Here is a 20,605-nt window from a genome sequence, read left to right on the forward strand (position 1 = left end):
GCTGAGTTTACCTCTGTAAACTTTGCAATGTTAATTTATTCAGTTAATGTTGATTGAACCTGCCATGTGCCAAGTACTGCACTACATACTAGGAGTAGAGTAGTAAATGAAATAATCCTTTTCTTCTTTGGACTTACCATCATGGGTGGTTAACCATACTGTATTATATTATTGTAATTTGTGATTAAGTTCCAAGAAAACCTGTAACCTTTGTAGAGGGCACCTTAATGTGCAAAGACCCTTGTGTTAGAGAGGAGAATGAAATTTTGTAAACTCCCCATTAAAGTTAGAAAAAGAAAACTGGGAAAAAGAAGTACAAAATAAGAGATGGAAGTGGAGACTCTGGCATGCAGACCCTTAATATTTGAGGAGGGCCCAGTAAGCTATGAAAAGAATTATAATATGGAGAAATTCCTCATAGAAGTTATAGAATGTTATGTGTGAAGAGAAATAAAAGATTAAAATTACAGATTAGGAAAAAAAGCAAGCTTCAGGAAATTATGGGTTTCTTATTTATTGTATTATTATTATTGTTATCGTTATTGTTAGTATTTTGCTTATAGAAGGTTAGAGGCAGATTTGGACTTAAAAAATGAAGATGTTGTGGCTCAGAAAGACAAAACACCAAAGACATGTACTTTTACGTGCTGAGAAGCCTTTAGAACTGCTTCAGAATCCAAGTCCCTCTGATCTTTTTTCTCTCTTTCTTGTTGTGGGGAGAGGCTTTCTTCAAATCTTATCTACTTGACTGGATCTGCCAGAGGAGGAGAATTGCCCCAGTCTTCATATTGTCATTTTAACCAGAAAAGACTTAAACTCATACTGCAGAAGACTGAAGTCTGTCATCATGCCTGGACTGACTTTTGTCGCACCCCAGTGTCCTCTATTTCAGTCCCATAGAGAATCATTTATAATTCCTTGTTCTGGGGTCCAGAGTTTGTTTCAGGTCATAGTGTGTTCTCCAAGCCCATTGATTTCCCCTAAAAACCATTTACTAATTCACCTGACATCCTCATTCTTTCCCCTTATTTTATAAAGGGGTACATGTAAGGTTCTAAATCATGTTGGGCTAGGTGGGTGATCATCCACCTGTGGTTTTTCCCTTCTGCTGCAAATTTCTCAGGGGTGCCTTACACTGAGCTACATCCCCAGCCCTTTTTATTTTTTGAGACAGGGTCTTGCTAAATTGCTGAGGCTTTCCTTGATCTTATGATCCTCTGCCTCAAGTGCCTGACAAAATTTTCCTCTTTTGCTAGTTAATTAATTGGTTTGCCTTTTCCCCTCTAATTTAGCTTGTTTTTATCAGGTTATTCTAGCAAAACTTCAGAGTAGAAGGGAAATTTCTCTTTGCCATTACAGAGGACATGTTATGTACTTGAAATTTTCTGTTAGTGAATTTTATAAATTTTTTGTGATGGTAAGGAAACATGAACTAAAGCAATTTAGTGTTGTGTGACCCTTTCTATTTCTTATTTTGAGACAGGGTCTCACTAAGTTGCTGGGACTGGCCTCAAACTTGTAATTCTCTTACTTCAGCCTCCTGAGCCTCTGGGATCCCAGGCATGAGCCACCAAGCCCAGCTACAATGATTGGTTGCTCACTTTAAAGTCAATAAATGAATTAATCCTCTCATTGATAGGTAACTTAGAAATGCCTGCCAGTTAGTACCTATTCTGAAGTTTAAGAATGCTTTGGAATTTTCTATCAAGTTGAGTTTTTTTTTCTTTATTCTTAGAAAATTTAAAAATATTTTTTTGAGGTCTTTCTAAGAGTTGCCCTTTATTTCCCCTCAAAGGTAGAAATCTTTTTCTTCCGGCTTTGGAGTGCTTCAGTTTTTTTTTTTTTTTTTGTACATTGTCTAAGTGCTTTATGTCAACATATCAGTGGATTTTTGTACGTAGTTTTCATTTTTCACTGAATCTTTGATCATAGAGTCAAGAAAATAGGGAAGGATATGGGCTATGAAATTTGAAAGACCTAGTTTCTTCCCTGTCTCTGCATTTACTAATCTCTTGAAGTCTCTATAGCTCTAAAATGTGAGTAACTTCCTGGAGGATGTGTGTGTTACACGCATGCGCGTGCATGAGGCTATGAGTGATATGAGATTATATACTGGAAGCCTTTAAAACAGTCCTGAACTACAAGAGTGTAATAAATGCTTGTTTCCTTTCCTTGAATTAAGCCAGTAATCCACTTCATCCTTAAAAAGTTATTCCAATGTTAAATATTCTGTATTTTTTACTGAAACATTTTAAAAAGACTCAACTTAGGTAGGATCAACTGGGGAAGAAAAGAATTTCTGTAAAACCTTCTGATTCTTAATTTATATTGAAATGCCTGTTTCCTTATCCTTGAAGTCCGTATACTGTCTTTTGCACTTAGTAGGAAGTTAAGGATGTCATTGAGATGTCATTGGATAGTAAAAGTAACATTGAGGAAGGGATCTGAAGGCCATTAAATAGTCTTGACTTGTTTGCTTATTGATTTTTGTGGCATTTGCAAGTAACTGAACGAACACCCTATAGACATTATATCTTGTCCTTCTCAGTCCAAAAGTGAGAATAGGTTGAACCTACCTCCTCCTGCTTTAGTAGATAAGAAATCTGTACAAGGAGGGCTTTTGAGCACAGTAAAGGATCTCTAAAGATGTGAGTGTATTGGATTGGTTTCACTGTGGATCTGAAATTGCTTGTTAAAGGGGATAATCCATATGAAGTATGTTTCTAGGTAAGAATCTGGATATTTGAAAGACTAGAATTTTGGTAAATGGGAAGGTAAAGTCTTTGAAAGACAGAGACAATAGCTGCAGCGGCAACAACAACAGAAACACCATAATTTTAGGAAACAAAGACACAGGTTTTAAAAGACAGGAAAAACGCAGCAGAAGATGCTAATAACAGAATTTTTCTCATTGCTCATCTCTTGTTCTCTTTCCCATTTCTTGCCAATTTAGCTCAGTATTTTTTTTTAACCTTTTGTCTGTCCCACACAGACTTCTCTCCTTCCCCAACCTTTTCATTGTTTTAGTTTCAAAGTTTTTGAAAACATAAACCAAGCTAGAGATACACTTGAGTTTTTTTCCTAGTTTCTGCTTGACCTTATAGGTAAAGATAAAACACCAAAAAAACTAAAACAACATTTCAAAGACTTTGCTTCTCTACAGAAAATAATCAGAATTTTTACTGTACTCTCTATCAGCTAACTATTGGTATAACAGACTACCTCAAAACTCAATTGCATAGTGAAATACTATAGCATGTTCAAAAATTTGCTGGTTGGCTGAGTGACTTATCTACATCTGTCTCATTTTTCCAGGGTACTGACTTATCTACCGATCTTCTTAAAGTTGCAGAAGTTCAAGAGGGTAGTCCCGATCATGCAGTTACATTTCATGTCTGCTTTTGTATGCTATCCCCTGACATGCCATTGATCAATGTCCATCTTCAGTGCTGTAGGAAATATGTCTTATAATATTATAAGAAAGTAAAAAGTAGCAATGGTGTAGAAGAATTGGGAGTCTTTTCTGGCTTTACATCTATGTCTACATTTTAGTCATGAGTGTGTTTATATACTATTTTTATTCTACCATTTTAGCTTAATTGATTGTGTAGAGATAAGTTTCTACATAAAGTATATATGAAATTACTTATTTTTAAAGATAACAGAACAATCATTTTGCTATGTTCCTAAGTTGGTATTGCCGGATGCTTTCACAAGGTTAGATTCATCATTTAAAAATCTACTTCTTGCTTAATGTGAATCATTTGTAGGTCCATTTGCATCAAAATCATATGGAGCTACTTATCTCCTGGAATCAAAAATTTTGGAGGGCTTCTTGGAATCCATATTATTAAAAAGCTTATCAGTTAATTATACAGATTCAGATTTTAAAACTTGGTTCCTTAGTGGAAGAACTTTTATGTTGTTTCTATTTTTCCAGCCTTATAAATAATAGCCATCAACATTTGTACAAATGAATCATTTCCTTGAGATATTCAGTAATCTTTCCCAGATCCATGATTGAATAATTCACAGTTAATGAAAATAATACATTGCTTAAAAAAAAGTGGTTCGAATTGCTGGTAGTGGTAAGATTGCAAGCAGGCTTGTACAGTTCCTTAAATATGTTATGTTCACTAAACTAAGACACTGAATTAGATAAAAAGAATTTCTGGAATATTTTTATATGTCTTTAACTTGTAACGTTGGATATTGCATGATATGTTCATGATCCCATTGTTAGTTATTTAGATGAAAGTAGAGAAGTTGATAGATTTACATGGAATTTTATTTTTCTCATCTTTCAACTCTGTTAATTTTCTTTTCTTTTTTTAAAATTGTTGGTGCTAGGGATCGAAACTAAGATCTTGGCATACTAGTCAATCAACCAACCGGGCTATATCCCAGCACAAATTTGATTTTTCCATTCCACTGTTATGATACTTTTTGGCATTTTATATGATTTTGCTTGTGTGTTTCATTATGTATTATTTAATAATCTTGGTTATTTTAACTCTAATATGATTTTTATGGAAGTGAATTTCTTTGATGGCATGGTAGACACTGCTAATGCCTTTCCAGTATACATTTTTTTCCCTGTCTTTTTAAGTTAACTGAGCCCTGATTTCATTTTCAAGGCAGTTTTTTTGCCTAGTTGAAAATTCATTTCCCAACCTCCTCTGCAGCTGTGCGTGCCATGAAACTTTGTTCTGCTCAGGTAGCAAGGCTTTAAGTGAAAGTGTTTAGGCAAGGGCTGTTAAAGAAGGCAGGTTCATTTGGTAAACACCTTTTGTTCCTTGTCCTTCCGTGCATCCTACCTAGAACTTATGTAGGGTGCTGAAGGAGGACCACGTAGTGACAGACATACTGATGAATGTCACACAGAAGGATACTGGAGTGGAAAGACTGATGAGCTTGAATGCTTGATCCTGTTGGGTGTCCTTATCAGTTTCTGGACTGGCTCACTGCTCGTCTTTTGATGTTAGAAAAACAAAAATCTCCAGATTATTGAAGCTTCCATTTTGATGACATTCTGGTACATATAGTTTCTAACTGATAATAGGATTTTTGTATATATATATTTCACTTAAAGATTTAATTGAAACCTTTTAAATTAAGGGTTAATTGATGAAATCTCTCATTTCATTTTGTAGTTCTTTAAGACTTTTGATTTCTTAATGTCTATGTTATGTATATAAGTTGTGAAGTTTGTGTTGAAATGGATATTTTACAATTCAGACATCAACAAATCTGAATGCAAACTGCTTAAATCTCAAATTCAGGAATCTAATATTAACTCAGTGTCATTATTCAGCAGTCCTGTTTATATTTCCCCAACTGTCCAGTAATGTCCTCTGTAACATTTAGTATGAAATAAGTCAGCTTCCCACGTTGTATTTGGTTTTACCAGGATTGTAGTGTCTCCTTTAATGTGGAGACTCACTCTTTGTCTTTGGTGGCATAGATATTTTTAAAGATAATAGAACAATTATTTTGCATAGTGATTCTCAGTTGGTGTTGTCTAAGGTTAGATTCATGTTACACATTTTCGTCAGGACCATCACAGTGTGTCTGTCAGGAGGTACACTAGCGTTTTGTCCCGTTATTGTTAATATTAACTTTGATATCTTTGCTAAGGTGGTGACCATCAGGTTTTCCACTATACCCTTACTCTTCTCCCTTTGTAGTTTGTACTAAGTAAATATTCTTTTCCTCATCAGACTTTCATCCTCTAGTTTAGTGTCCATTAATGATTCTTGACTGAATTAGTACTGAGGTAAAATGTAAAACATTTTCAAGAAATGTTTTTGTGGATCTGAAGTCATTGTAGTCTTATTTTCCTTATTATGGTTTTGTGCTTTATTTCATGGTGCTTTTAAAAATAGTTTTAGAGAATTTGTTTAAAGAATACAAAGATGTACGAAGGGAGGAATATGGTTTTTATTTAGGGAAGGTCATTAAAGAGTTTGATAATGGAATGCTATTGATCTATTTTTGTCCCCAATAGAATATAATCAATTATATAAAATATGAAGACAACTGAAACAAATGGGGAAAATCAACTCAAGTTAGGATGTTTTATGTCAGATTGGAGAATGAAATGATCTTTATTTCCTTTAAATAGAACTCAGGACCCTTCTGTTTTAATAACCCACTTAGTGCATAGCCTGTCAAGAGCATATCTTTTCCAACATTCTAGGTGTTGATCTCAGGCTTATCCAACATGTGGATTGCTCCTTTTCTTGTTGGAGGCATAAATAAAGAGTTGAAGAATGGAACCCAAATTGTTAATTCTGTAAGACTTCTTGGAGATTAATGTAAAATTCCAATACCAGAACCACAAGAATTTAATAATGACTATCCATTGCATGGTTCATTCTTTCTAACAGAATGAAGTTAGTTCAGTTTCTCTTGAGTTCTATTCTTTTCTGCTTTTTTATTTAAATAGAAAGTCTTAAAATTTTCTTTTTGTATATTTCATACAAAAAAGAAGTTCATAGTATAATGATTCTGCTTTTTTATTTTCTCTAGCACCAACAGACATTTTTGAATCAACTGAGGGAAATTACTGGGATTAACGATGCCCAGATACTGCAGCAAGCCTTGAAGGTATGGCCCTGTTTCATGACATGCAGTTGTGGTATGCCCTCATTTCTTCTGTGTACTGTGTTTGAAAGTTGTTTTTTAGTTATACCATGTAGGTGGTAACAGAGATGGAAAAATTTACACTCATAACTTAATAGTCGCAGTTAAGACGCTACAAATTTTGAGCATGTTAGCTTTCATAAATCTAATGTTTCCATGATATCTTGGAGTGATAGATAAATTCTCTCTATATGACATGCTTTTCTTGAAAAATAGTGGGATGTGAATTTTAAGGTTAATAGATGATTTTATGCAAGAGACATGATTTCAGAATTTAATGGGATTCAGGGTGAGACTGATTAGAGAAAAAGGTGGAGGAGAAGGGAAAAACAGAGAATTATTAGAGGGTCAAACTTACATTTTTTCCCTCCCAAGAAGGAGAAATATATATTTCTTCTATTTGCTTCTTAAGAATATTTAATTCAGACCTCAGTAGTATGTGCAACAAATAAAATACATCTTTTTGGCTATATCTTAAATAAATCCTCATCTCCACACAGATGCTGGGATGAGTCAAATCACATGGATAATTCACATTGAAAAAGATCAAGTGAATGAAAGATATTCTAGAAATAGAACTGTGTTTTAAGCTCATTTGTATATTGCTGCTGAAGGCTAGCAGCAGTGTGGCGTTTAGTTACTGTAGTCACACATTGCTTCCCAGTCCTTTGGAACTTACTTCATGAGACAAAATCAGTTACGCAATTCTTGATCCTGGGCCATGTTCTGAAAACATTCTATCTTTTAGATGATTATAATAGAAATCATCATAATGAAAATGATAATATCTAAGACTTATTAAAAGTTAATAGCAGCAGGCGTTGTCTTAAGTACTTTATGTGGGCTAACTCATCCTCATAATAACTATTTTCATTCCCCTTTTGAAGATGAGGAAACCGGTTAAAATACCATGCCCAAGATTTCACAGCCAGTGTGTGGAGGAATGTGGACTAGAAGCCACAGCAACCTGGTCCATGGTGCCACATGTGACTTTCTGATTCTTTTTCTAAAGGATTTTTGCTTCAACTTATTTCCCCATTAGAAAAATGATGAACATTACTGTTTAGTTCGTCAACTCAGGGATTATCGAAGCCATTGTGAGTATTTGGAGAGGAAGCTGAAACATCACATTTTAATTTTCATGATTATGACATTTAGATGATTGCCAGTCCTTTCTTTATTCTGATAAATACCATGGCTAAATCATTCCATGTCTATTTTCAGAAAGTGCCTTTCTCAATATACCACAGAGCCTGAAGCTGTTAGCCTGTAACTTTGCTGGGATAAATTTGGAGAATCACTTTTTTTTTTTAAACTATAGATCAAATTAAGTCATATCTACATTTCTTTTGATGTAAGTTGTGTGAACATAGGTTTTGTTTTTGTTTTTGTTTTTTTACATTCTTTTGTTTCACTTATGGTGATAGGGGCAAGAGAGGTAGGCAGTGTACTTAAACCTTAATTGCTGTTATAAATTTGTAAAGTGTTTAAAATAAGTTGATTCTCTTAATATACAAGTTGTTTACTTTTGGGAAACATGATGTCACTGATTGATTTCAGCACTTTGAGATTTTATTTTTAATTGTACAAAGTAAATGATCCTGTGAAATTTCTACTGTATATAGTTTTTTTTTAATTATGATATAGTACATGAAAAATGCTTAGCATATTTCTTGGCACATGATAAATGCTCCATAAATATCAGTCACCAGTGTTACAGTTTATTTTATGATTAGTTTACTTGTTTAACAATAGAATATTTCATGCCCTTATTTTAAATGAGTCACTTAAAACTCTTACAGTGGTCATGAAGGTAACATTTTAAAGCGCTGATGCTTTTCATATTGCACTCTTACTTTCCTCACTGATTGTTAGAATTGGAGTTGGGTGGGTTTGAGTGACTTAATTCTTTTAGTTGCTTAGGCTTTAAATCTTAGAATCATCCTGATCCTCCTTCTGTCATGTCCCACATTTAATATGATAGTTATGGTGGATTCCCTGCTCCTGCCCTTTCTCACCTGTACTCTGTTCTTTATATATAGACAGAGTCAACCTTTTAAAATATGAGTCATACCATGTTATTGCTGTCCACTGGCTTCCTGTTACAAACATGTATATGCTGAAGTTCTTATGCCTTCCATGTTCTGGCCTTCTGTTACAGCGAGAGTATCATTTAGTTTCTTATGTTCTTTTAATCTCTTAGACCTAGTGTTATATTAACCATGTAGAGAATATAAAGAGTCCAGTGGGCAAGTCTCTTCTCATTATTTTTTTTTGCTCTAAAAATTCTTAGTTATTCTAGCACCATCATGACTAATGAATTTTATAATATTTTGTCTAGTTATGCTTTTCATGAAAATTAAGGAAAATTTGTATATATATTTGGGAAGATTGTTTTCTTGGTAGCACTGTTATTTCTGTTCAGGAGTTGTGAATCAAGCTGCTATACCTTTTGCTGTTTTTTTTTCTATACACCCTTGACATTTTGTTTAAGTTTACCTCTAGGTGTTTATTCTAATACTCAAATTATGGCAAATATCTTTTTTTTGTTCTTATTTGCAAAAGTAGTATATTATTTTTATTCCTTTGTGACAAGCTTCAGAAAAAAATCAATTTATTCTTTTGTTTAAAAGTATGAATTTGTGATTGAGTTTTGTTTAGCAGATATGAGAGTAATTGCAAATTAAAAAATTAGAGAATTGATTTTTTTACACTATATTTGTAGTTTTAATTATTAAAAAGAAAATTCCTATTTATATAGTGTACTTGATGGGTGAAGAATTTGTACTGTGGAATAATGTGTAGACTGCTCTCTAATCAAAGTGATTCTTGCTCTAAAGTTATTAGTTTTTATGGAGAAAATCACATAAATCTGTTGACAGTGTATAGAATTATTCTAAAACATTGGGTATTCTTATCTTGCTATTTGAAGGATAGTAATGGAAACTTGGAATTAGCAGTGGCTTTCCTTACTGCAAAGAATGCCAAGACCCCTCAGCAGGAGGAGACAACTTACTACCAAACAGCACTTCCTGGCAATGATAGATACATTAGTGTGGGAAGCCAAGCAGATACAAGTAAGTATCCTTTTTTTCCTTAATATTTTAATAGAAATGTATTGAGACTTTTTCTTTGATAAGATATTAATTTTTCTAAAGCAGAGATGGAGAACAACAATAAAACCAAAAAATTTAACCTTTTTTCATATAGTTGAAAGAAATATATGTATTTTTAGCTACATTAGATTTTATTTGTTATAGATCATTTCAGAAACATTTCTTATAGTATCCATTGTTTTGAAATATAGAACAGCTACAGGTATTATACTCATAAAAAGGAAAAATTCTAGAATTTTAAATAGAAATAGCCATTTGTTTTGTAAATTTTAAGTGTCAATAGCAGCTTTGGTATTTCTTTTGAAGATAAACTATTATTTCTGATTATTTGTAGTTTTTATTATTCAGAATTTCCCTTCTCTCTTCTCCCTGCCTCCCCCAAATAAAGATTGGGGGAATAGGCTTATTGCCCTTGAACAAAATCCCCTCTTACTTCAAAGCAAATGAAAGAACTAAAGACAAAATAAAAACTTGGGAAGGGGTATTTTGGGGATACAGGTATACATACATACATAAGTAGGCATCTATGGAAGATTTTACATAGGACTTCATTCTTCTAGTTGCTTAGGCTTCAAATCTTAGAATCATCCTCATCCTCTATCTGTCATGTCCCACATTTAATATGATAGTTATGATGGACTCCCTGCTCCTGCCTTTTCTCACTTGTAGTCTGTTCTTAATATACAGACAGAGTCAACCTTTTAAAATATGAGTCATACCATGTCATTCCTGTCCAATATACATTACCTATTCCATGCATATACGTAATGTAAGCATTTATTTTTAAGCATATGGGTTTGAGAAGTTTGATTAGTAACATGTGTTCAAAGAGAACTTCTGATTTTATTTTTACACTTAGCGAAAGTTAGGAAACCACTCATTCTATCCTATCTCACACAGTTAATAGATGATGGGAAAAGTTTTGCATATGTGAGAGACCCAGGTGCTGTGTCCCAGTTTGAGATAAACTGTGACTTGGCCCCATGTAAACTCCAGCCTCATTTTTTTTTTTTTTTTTGCTGTTTTGTCCTCCTATTTTACATTGTCATAATAATAATGGTTTGAATTTTGCATACACCCAGAGCCATTTAATTTCTTTGTCTCTGTGCTTGCTCTTCCTTCTGTCAGAAATTTCTTTTAACTTTTTCCTCCTTAGCCTAATTTCTTCTGGTCTTGAGATAGTTAAAGTAAAGATGCTTGCTGCTTGCTGCTTCTCTGGCCTCAAGGTTATATCAAATTTTTCTGCATCATCCAGAACATGTTTCTGTCTAATGAATACTATTATTTCAAAATTATTTGCTTGAACATTGTTGGTGTTCATACATGTTCATTGAATTATTTTTTTGTAGTATTTGTAGAAAGTCTCTTTTAAAAACAATGAAAGAAAATATGATTGAGAAGTTTGCTGTAAAAAGTTGGAAAAAACGAAATGATAATAATAAAAGAGGAATTAGTATCCGAATAATGCCTCATTTCTCTCTAGGTTCTGGGACTTAGGGATAGCAAAAAAAAAAAAAAAAAGTAAAATAAAAGGACGACTTCTGGTTAAAGTAAAGCAAACAGGAAATTAAACAGCACTTAGTGTTTTAGTTGAAAATATAAAAAGATTTTAGAAAGATAGCTGTGAACTCTTACTATAGATGGTACAATTTGTGACATAAATAGAATATATGTTTTAAAGGGAAAATTCAAAGTATAAGAATTTCATGAACAAAAGAAGATATGTTACTTGTTATATAAAAGTGAGAAAATATTGCATAAGCCAAGTACTAAATACCACTTCCAAACTTTGGATAAGAAATAGTGAAACTGTTTTAGAGGACAAAAAAAAAAAAAGTGAATAGGCACCTCTAAAAGAAGACAACCTTCAAAAGGCATGTGTTTCATTTTCTGATAATTAGTTTTTTTCTCTGATATATGTATCTCTTGAAAAATCTTCATTAAGTAATTTTATTTTCCACCGAAAATAAAAGGTAGAGAAATGGATTTTCTGATTTTATCTCAGCTGATTTCCATATTTGAGTAAGTTGCTTGCTCGTGCGTGTGTGTGTGTGTGTGTGTGTGTGTGTGTGTGTGTGTGTGTGTGTTAAAATATGTTATCCTTCTAGCCAGGATGCCAATTGGGATAAGTACATTCATAAAGTTGTTTTAAGATTATTGGGAAGCGAGCTTATAGCACCTTAATATGGTGATTGTATTATAGTATTAGTGTCAAACTGGAAAAAGATCTCTTACAGAATTATAATACTTTTCCATTTAACATATAATACCATGTTTTATAAAATTCTAAGGAGTATAGCTGTCTTTAGGAAATATTTTGATTTAGTAACTGTTTAAGCATTATCAGAATACAGTTCTAAATTGCTATGCACTTACTGTGGAGAACTAATAACGTATTTTCGTGTGTGTGCATTTTTATTTCTTAGAAGTATTAGTGAGATTTACATATTGGATGGAAAGATAGGATATAGTTACAAATAAATATATATTTAAATGCAGCATCTATTAAAAATCTACAGAAGGTGCTGATGGGATGTAGAGTAATAGAATGATCAGTGTGTGAAGAGGTTCTCAAGGGACTGTTCTGGTTAAAAAAAACCTTTCTTGTGAGCATTTTCTCAAACTTATGTGAAACATGTTATTTGAAAGTTAGCCATTAATTCTTTTAGGTGTGGCAGGGTTTTAATTTCAGTAAGTTTTTTCTTTCTTCTAGTATAAAATCTCTCTTATAGTCAAGGCTAAAGAATAAGTAGATCATGGTGACTGACTGAAAGCATGCCATCTGTTGGTAGCAGTGCTGTAAAAACATCTGTTAATTTCAAATAAATATTCTGTATACTGAATAATATGCTTCCTTGTTGTTGGAATAAAACTATTTACAAATCAGTGTCTCTTTTAGAAGGAATGAAACTTGTTTCTTTGGTGACTAGAAAAATTTAGTCCCCCCGCCACCCCCACCCCTGTATTTGGGATCCAACCCAGGGCCTCATGAATGCTAGGCAAGTGCTCTGCCACTGAGCTACATTCCCAGTTTGAAAACTTTAGTTTTTGATTCAATATTTCCTGAAAGTCATATTTGGGGATTGTGGAGAAACTTTTATTTATACCTATCTTAATAGATCAAAGGAAATTTGTAAATTATGTCACTTGATTTGAAGGCCACTTACATTTGTCAGCTTTCATTTAATATTGAAGAAGTAATTACGTTTTACGTTTTCAGTTGTTAGTAAAACAATCTTACGCCTTTTAAACTCATTATTATCTTTCATTTTAGAGAAAGAAAGGATATATTTCAAGGAAATCTTATATATTGCATACTGAGGAGTTTAGAAGTATTGCATCCAGCATCTTTATATTATTTTGGTAACATTCTGTGTTGTATTTCTGTGTTGTGTTGGATTCTAGGAAAAGATACAATTCATTTGTAATATAATTAACATATTTCACACAAATCTTGGGGAACTCTTTTTCATTGCTTGGATCTCCTGTTCAGACTGGATAATGCAGATTTATTCAATGAGTATCTCCTGCTCCCAGCTTACATTGGGAATAAAATTATGTTGGAATTTTATAGTAAGGTACTAATGGAAATGAGGTTGATTACAGGGTGTTGAGTATTATGGGTGTAATTAATAGTGAGAACAGAAATTCTGTGAAGGTTTTGTGTCCCGGCAAACTCTTGTCACAGACATGACCATACAAGGCTTTTGCCCAATTTGAAATCTGATAGAAATAGTCTTTATTTCATGACCATTAAATTCTTTTGAACTTTTTTAAAACAGGAAAAAAACAATATATGCCCTCCAGAACAAGATGTACTACAATTGAGCAATCAAAATATGGATTAAAAGATAAGAGGGATTTGGGTAGGTAATTTTAACACAAAAGTAATGCCACATAATTGACTTAAATTTTAGAGAAACAGTGTGTTTTTGTAATACACTGGAATCAATGTTAAGTGGTAGACCCTTCAAAAATTTAAATTCTTTGTATTTTTCACCCTAAAGAACTTTATTTGTTTAAAAGATTACATTCAATGTGAGGGAAACCTGGAGGCTTTAACCTAGAATTCTGGTTATGGTTCCATTGGTTGACCGTAAAAATAATGATTTAAAGCACAAGTAATAAATAGATCCAGTTCTAGTGTTCATATCTCTACTGAGGATAATCATTTACATCAAGCAGTTAAAGATTTTTATTATTGAACACTGATATTTTTTCCATTTACCAAATTTGTTAAACAAGTCACTTCATATAGAAAAAAAAATATGCAGTGAAAATTATCTCTTTTCATGGAAATTTCTGAAGTATAAAACTGTTCTGATGATTTGCCAACAGTCAAGGTTAATCTTTTAATAAGATGCTAAAGGATACGAAAGTTACTTATTTTAAAAATATTTTTTACTGTTGATGGACCATTATTTTATTTATTTATATGTGGTGCTAAGAATTAAACCCAGTGCCTCACACATACTAGGCAAGGCCCTTCCACTGAACTACAACCCTGGGCCTGAAAGTTACTTTATTAGATGTGATTAGGTGCTTCAGACTGATTAAGTACATTCTATTAGATGTGAACTGTAGAATGACTTGTAAAACTTTCTAAATTTTCCATCTTTCTGTTTTTGAGACTAGGTCTTATGCCAAGGCCAATGTCTCGGCTTGGCACCAGAATCACGAGGCACTCACAGCTTTGTAGGTTCAAACAGCAATTCTTTATTCCAGCTCTCACACCGCCTCCACACAGGTCCAGGGGCAAACACGTTCTCCCGTCTCCCGCACCAACAACCTACTCCACGAGGCTCTCTCCAAATCCCATTTTAATCTCACGAGAACTCAACGGGAACAAGCAGCAGGAACACCCTAATCCCGGCAATAATCTTCAACCGCCAACTTCCCTAAAACCCATTATCTTAAACTGGCAACGCCTTAAACTCAAGGAGCCGGTTACTTCCTCAAACCTGATCAGCTCTAAACCCGAATCCGCCTTGGTCCTTGAGCAAGGTCACCTTATTAAAGCATGCATGCAATGTTCCATCAAATGTCCTCTAAGCAGCATGGGGTACGCTTGGCAAGGAAATTTCGATGCGTCATTCCTACTTGGTAATGGCCCTCAGCAGTCTTACTCAGTTTTCCCAGTCTGGTCTTGAACTGATTTGCCCACTTTATCTTTCTTTAGTTTTAGGATAGAATGAGAATCATGGGCCTTTGTACTTGTTGTTGACGAACATGGAATATTTACTTCCATTTTTTTTCACTCCAAGTTGAAAATCATAGTAATAATAATAATGACACAATTCTGGAATGGTTCTCTTGAAGCTCATTTCGCTTTCTTTCCTTACTTGTCTTATGATGCTGCTATTTTAATTTTAGCAGCTATCATTGAAAACAACTAAATTTTTCTACAGTAGAGCTATTCAGTTTAGTTGTCACTAGTCACATGTGGCTATTAAAATTAAATAATATTGAAATTTTGTTCCCCACACTAGTATTAAATTTTTAATACTAGTAGCAGTACATGTAAAATAGTACATTCCAACATCACAGAAAGTTCTTTTAGGCAATACTGTTTTAGATAATCTGAATTTAGCAGTGAGAAGAGTAAAAAAGTAGGAATATCTTAAGGAAGCTGATCAGTTATGATAGGGAGGCAACAGTGAGTGAGAAACAAATTTCATATTGTTTATATCTTTATTCTTGTATTATTTAAAACAATACCTTATTTATCCTCTCTTAAAATATTTGTATGACTAGAGGTTATATTCTCAAGTCTTCTTATTAATGCCACTGTACAGATAACCCATTAGTTTTTATTTCTGTTCCATAATCTAGCTATTAACCTTTATTTGTCTAATACATACTTATCGGTTACCTGATACATATTATAGATATTTTGATAGGCAATTAAAATGTGTTTACATAGGAGAAAGACATTAAACAAGAAATATCTGGTAGTAGAACGTTCACAAAGAACAACAGAGCTGGGCAAAGAGATATTAGAGGGGTGTGGTTATGGGTTGAGCATAAGATGTACTATTTTAGGTCTTGTGGTTAGGGAATGTCTCTTGGATAAGGTCACATTGGTACAGATACCTAAGTGATGTGAGGAAGGGAAAACCTCATGGCTATCTGAGAGAAGTTCATCGCAGGCCAGGGCCTGAGGCAGGAGTATGTTTGACCTATGAAATGAATAGTGAGAATGCAATCTGAAGCTGAATGAATGAGGTTAATGATGGCAGTATTTTCATTTCCCATCTGTTGAACATTCCTGCATTTTTTCTGAAAGATATTCCTATTCTTCTGATGGTCTATTTTTTTAATATCTTAATTTTTAAAAATTTCAGTTGTAGATGGACACAATATCTTCATTTATTATTATTATTATTTTTATTTTTATGTGGTCCTGAGGATCTAACCCAGTGCCTCACACATGCTAGGCAAGTGCTCTACCACTGAGCTCCAGCTTCAGCCCCCTTTTTAAATATCTGTCTCTCTCAAAACAACTGTTCAGTTTGCAATTGTACTCGTTTTTGTATGCTCCATTTTCCTATAGCAACAGCATACATACTTTGCATATACCAGCCCAAAGTACTTTATGCATCTTTAATATTTGTTCGTGTGGAATTAAAAAAACCCACATAAATCAAAGTTAGAGATTTAGGAAAATTCCTTTTGTCTTTTTATTAAGGTTGTAATTCTTAAGAGAAACTGACATTTGTGTATTTATTTTTAAACAGTAAGTGTGCTCATTTCTGAGTAATACAAAGTTATTTCCACATACTCCCATAACCCGGTGCTGCTTCCTTGATTTATGCTAAGGTGAAGTAGTTTTACCCACTATTGTTCAGCATTATCAGTACAAATATAGCCACATAACATTTTAGTATTATTTTTAGTATTCTGTTTACTTAAGGAACTCCCATTCCTTCCTTAAAGTGTCACGGGGACCCTGGGACACCAAGGATCAATGGACCACATTTGGAGAACTGCTAGTAAGGTAGAAAGACTATTGGGTTTAAAAGTTAGAAGATATAAATTGGAAGCCTATGCACCATTCTCTGTCATGATAAAGTACTTCATTTCTCAGAGTTTCAACTATCACATTTATGAAATTGGTTAAAGAATCTAGTCTTGTTTTTCCTTCTGTGTTGCTTGGATTGTAATTGGTGAGTCATGAAAAGCTATTAGTATAGGTTTTTGCTATTTCTAAATGAGTTTCTGCTGTCATTTGGTTTGTCAGTCATGAAGCACTAAAAATTGTAGGTACTTTCAAAGCAGGAATTTAATGCAGGGGATTACATTACTAACAAATCACTGGAAGAACTGGAGAGAGGGATTTGTATCTCAGTTTTCTGAAATGACTTCCAGCTCCATGTGGGATTGACCAGCCAGAGAAGCTGTTCCTTGTGTCACAGTTAGGAAGACAGCCACTAGGACTGCTTGTTCAAGTAAATAACTAACTTCTGCAGCTGTAGCCTAGGAAACAGAAAGCCAGGATTAGGTAACTACCACTGAGGAATGCCAAGTCTGGTTGCCACTTCTACTCACTTGACATTGTTGAAGCTGTAAATTGGATATAGGAATGCTACTGTGGAAAAGCCTACAACTGTCAAATAATGTTGAAGAAAACAGCCTGAAGCTGCAAAATAATGGCTGTACTTTTGCTTCTGCCTTTCAGATCTCGTGTTAGTGCATCCAATTAATGTAACCTAAATCTTTTCCCAAATCTTAATTGCAGGTGAATAGGGAAGGTATACTTTTTTAATTTATTCATTTTTTGTTGTTAAAGAAAATATTCTAAACTAGCTGGGTGCTGTGGTACCCACCTGTAATCTCAGTGACTCAGTGGCTAAGGCAAGTTCAGGGTGGTAAGTTCAAAGCCAGCCTCAGTCTCAGCAACTTAGTGAGGTCCTAAGCAACTTAAGTGCAACACCATCCCTCTACTCTCCACCTCCCCCAAAAAATAAAATAAAAAAGAAAGTGCACTAGAAGGTTGAGAATGGAGTCTGAGTACTAATTGATCATATCCCTAAAACTGATATTTCTACTTCTCTTTGAGTTTCCTGTACATGATTTTCTCTTTACTTACCCATATTCTAGGCATTTTAATAAGCAACATAGTAGCTCTCTTTTTCATAATGCATTTCGTAACTCTTCCTTGCTTCATCAGTATTTAAGCTAGACTGGATATCTGCTTCGATTTTTAGCTCTGGTCTGGGTGAATATGGATCTTGAAGCCAGATTCATGAAACCTTTGGCCTATTGGCATAGGTAAAGTGTTACATCATTTCAATTACTTTGTTGTATTCTACATTTTACTTGATTGAATTTTAGGAAGCCCTTTATTTTCATGAGGTTTTATTCTTTAAGGACATTTGGAAAAAAACACCACCTTCTAATGGCCAGCTATTTCTTCTACTATTTTAAATATTCTTTGTAAAATGCTGTTTGGAAAAAAAAAACTGGGTAATAATAGAAGTACACTTTTGGAACCATCAGTATATATTATTTTTTTTCCTCATTAAATGTAGAAAATACATAGACATACTTGCACACATACACATTACTATTGCCAGATGGTAAAATGAAGGTAACTTCTTCCATGCTTTCCCTTTTGTCTCTTGTAAAATTCTATGTAAATATCAAGAAAATAAATTTTAAAAATGTTTAAAATACAAACATGCAAAATGAATGCAAAACACAGATAAGCATAATCACAACCACACAAATATGATATACTTCATTCTTTTTTCCTTTCATATTTATTTCTATCATTGTTTAAATGATAATGGGAGTATTTTTTATTTGCTTATTCTAATTGACCAGTGCATTTGGGGGAAATGGATTAAAAGTACTTTTACTGAAAGTGATAATAATTGTAGCTTTTATTCTTTGGAAAAAGAATTAATACATGTAGCATCAAGGCTTTCACTTGTTAGAAGGTGAATATTCATTCACTTATATATTTGTTTTGGTGAAATGAAAATCTCATTTTAAATAAAAGAGCTGCATATTTATTAAATAATTCATGTGGCTCAGATGTGCTTAAAACACAAAATTGAAAGCTCCTTGCACATTCTTCTCCAGTGACTCTTTTCAATAGAGTTAACCACTGTTGACGGTTTGGCACATTGTTTCCAACTTTAAAGCGTGTGCACACATGTGCGTGTACAACCACACACACACACACACACACACACCCCTACACCTATTTATGGTTAATTAATATCTGAAACAAGTTTTTGAGGACTTAGTTGTTATAATTGAATAGATGATTCGTAGATGGTAATATCGACAGAATTAATATGTATGTAATTTGGTTAACTTCAGAGAAAATAGACGTGTTTGTGCTGATTTCAATTTTTGTTGATGAAGAAATCATCCTCAAAGAATACGTTCTCAGCAGTCTTTCTGCCTACTAGTGTTTAGTGAGAAACTTCATAATAAATTCTGAGATTCTTCTGTAGTGAAAGATATTTCTGCTCCTACTACTTTAGGTTTGTTTTATAGATGAGAACATTAAGTTACCAAGTATAAGTTAAAAATGTATTTGTGTTCTTTTTATATAAGTTCTTCCTATAAAATAAATAGAATTAAGTTGGTGATGACTTTGGTTTAAAAGGGTATATTAGGTATGAAATCTTCTTGATAAGAATTACTTTTAATTTTGTATGACTTTTAATTTTGAGAAAGACAATTTTGCTTTTCAGATGTGATTGATCTCACTGGAGATGATAAAGATGATCTTCAGAGAGCAATTGCCTTGAGTTTGGCGGAATCAAACAGGGCATTCAGGGAGACTGGAATAACTGATGAGGAGCAAGCCATTAGCAGGTAAAACATAATCTGTGTAAAGTAGATTATTAAAATAATATATATAACAAGTAATAATTTGCTTTGATAATCTTTATTGTAAATAAATCATTAATATGCTTCTGTGTTATTTTTATGTTTTATGTAAACTTTTCATATTATAGTCCTGTTGGCATTTGAACTTAGATTTCTAAGATTTTGGAATGCCATTATGCAGCATTACATTTAGATATATTTAAATGTTCTTTTTAAATTTTTTTTCTTTCCCTAAATCCCTTTTGAGTATACTGCCTAATTCAACTTTAATAATTTATAGCCAGGGTCAGCAGACTTTTCCTGTATGAGCCAATAGTAAATATTTTTGGCTTTGTTGGCCATATGGTGTCTGTCACAACTACTCAACTTGGGTGTTGTATTGCAAAAGCAACCATAGCTAATGTATAATATAATAAAGTTGACTGTTTTTCAATAAATCTTGATTTATATAAATAATCAGCAAGCTAGATATATCACACGCAGTAGATTGCCAACCTCTGATCTGTACTCTGATAGTATGTTTTCATATATATTTTATATATATATTTATATATATTCTATGATATATATATATTTATTTATTTTATTATTATTTTTAAATTAAATTAAATTTATTTTTATTTTTATTTTTTTTATTGGTTGTTCACAACATTACAAAGCTCTTGACATATTATGATATATATATTTAAAGTTGTATGTACATATATACAACTATCATAGTGGTGTGTGTGTGTGTGTGTGTGTGTGTGTGTATATATATATATATATATGAAATAGGGTTCTAAGATGTGTGATAAAATGTGTTTTTCATTAATACATATAATTTTTTAGCTCGAAACAATTTGCTTAACCTAAGGATTAAATAAATAAATTTGGTTTTATCACTAAGCAGTGCTTATTTAAAAAAAGGAAAAACTTAAATTATAACTAACTATAACTCTCTAAGCAGCTATTTTGAAACAGTGGTATTTTTTTGAAGAAGACATTTTGCTTTC

At 33.1% G+C, this 20,605-nt stretch overlaps 1 protein-coding gene across 6 annotated transcripts in view; it reads left to right on the forward strand.

Annotated features, from left to right (window-relative positions):
- The window catches only part of Usp25 (ubiquitin specific peptidase 25), a 134,273-nt gene that overhangs the window by 20,087 nt on the left and 93,581 nt on the right, over window positions 1-20,605 (forward strand). For all 6 annotated transcript variants that reach the window (XM_078044478.1, XM_078044480.1, XM_078044474.1 and 3 more), the window contains exons 2-4: window positions 6,532-6,609; window positions 9,578-9,722; window positions 19,472-19,595. In XM_078044478.1, the coding sequence (XP_077900604.1) occupies window positions 6,532-6,609; window positions 9,578-9,722; window positions 19,472-19,595 (347 nt within the window). The remainder of the gene's footprint in view (window positions 1-6,531; window positions 6,610-9,577; window positions 9,723-19,471; window positions 19,596-20,605) is intronic.

This window comes from Ictidomys tridecemlineatus, chromosome 3 (genome assembly GCF_052094955.1).
Source record: "Ictidomys tridecemlineatus isolate mIctTri1 chromosome 3, mIctTri1.hap1, whole genome shotgun sequence".
Lineage (NCBI taxonomy): Eukaryota > Metazoa > Chordata > Mammalia > Rodentia > Sciuridae > Ictidomys > Ictidomys tridecemlineatus.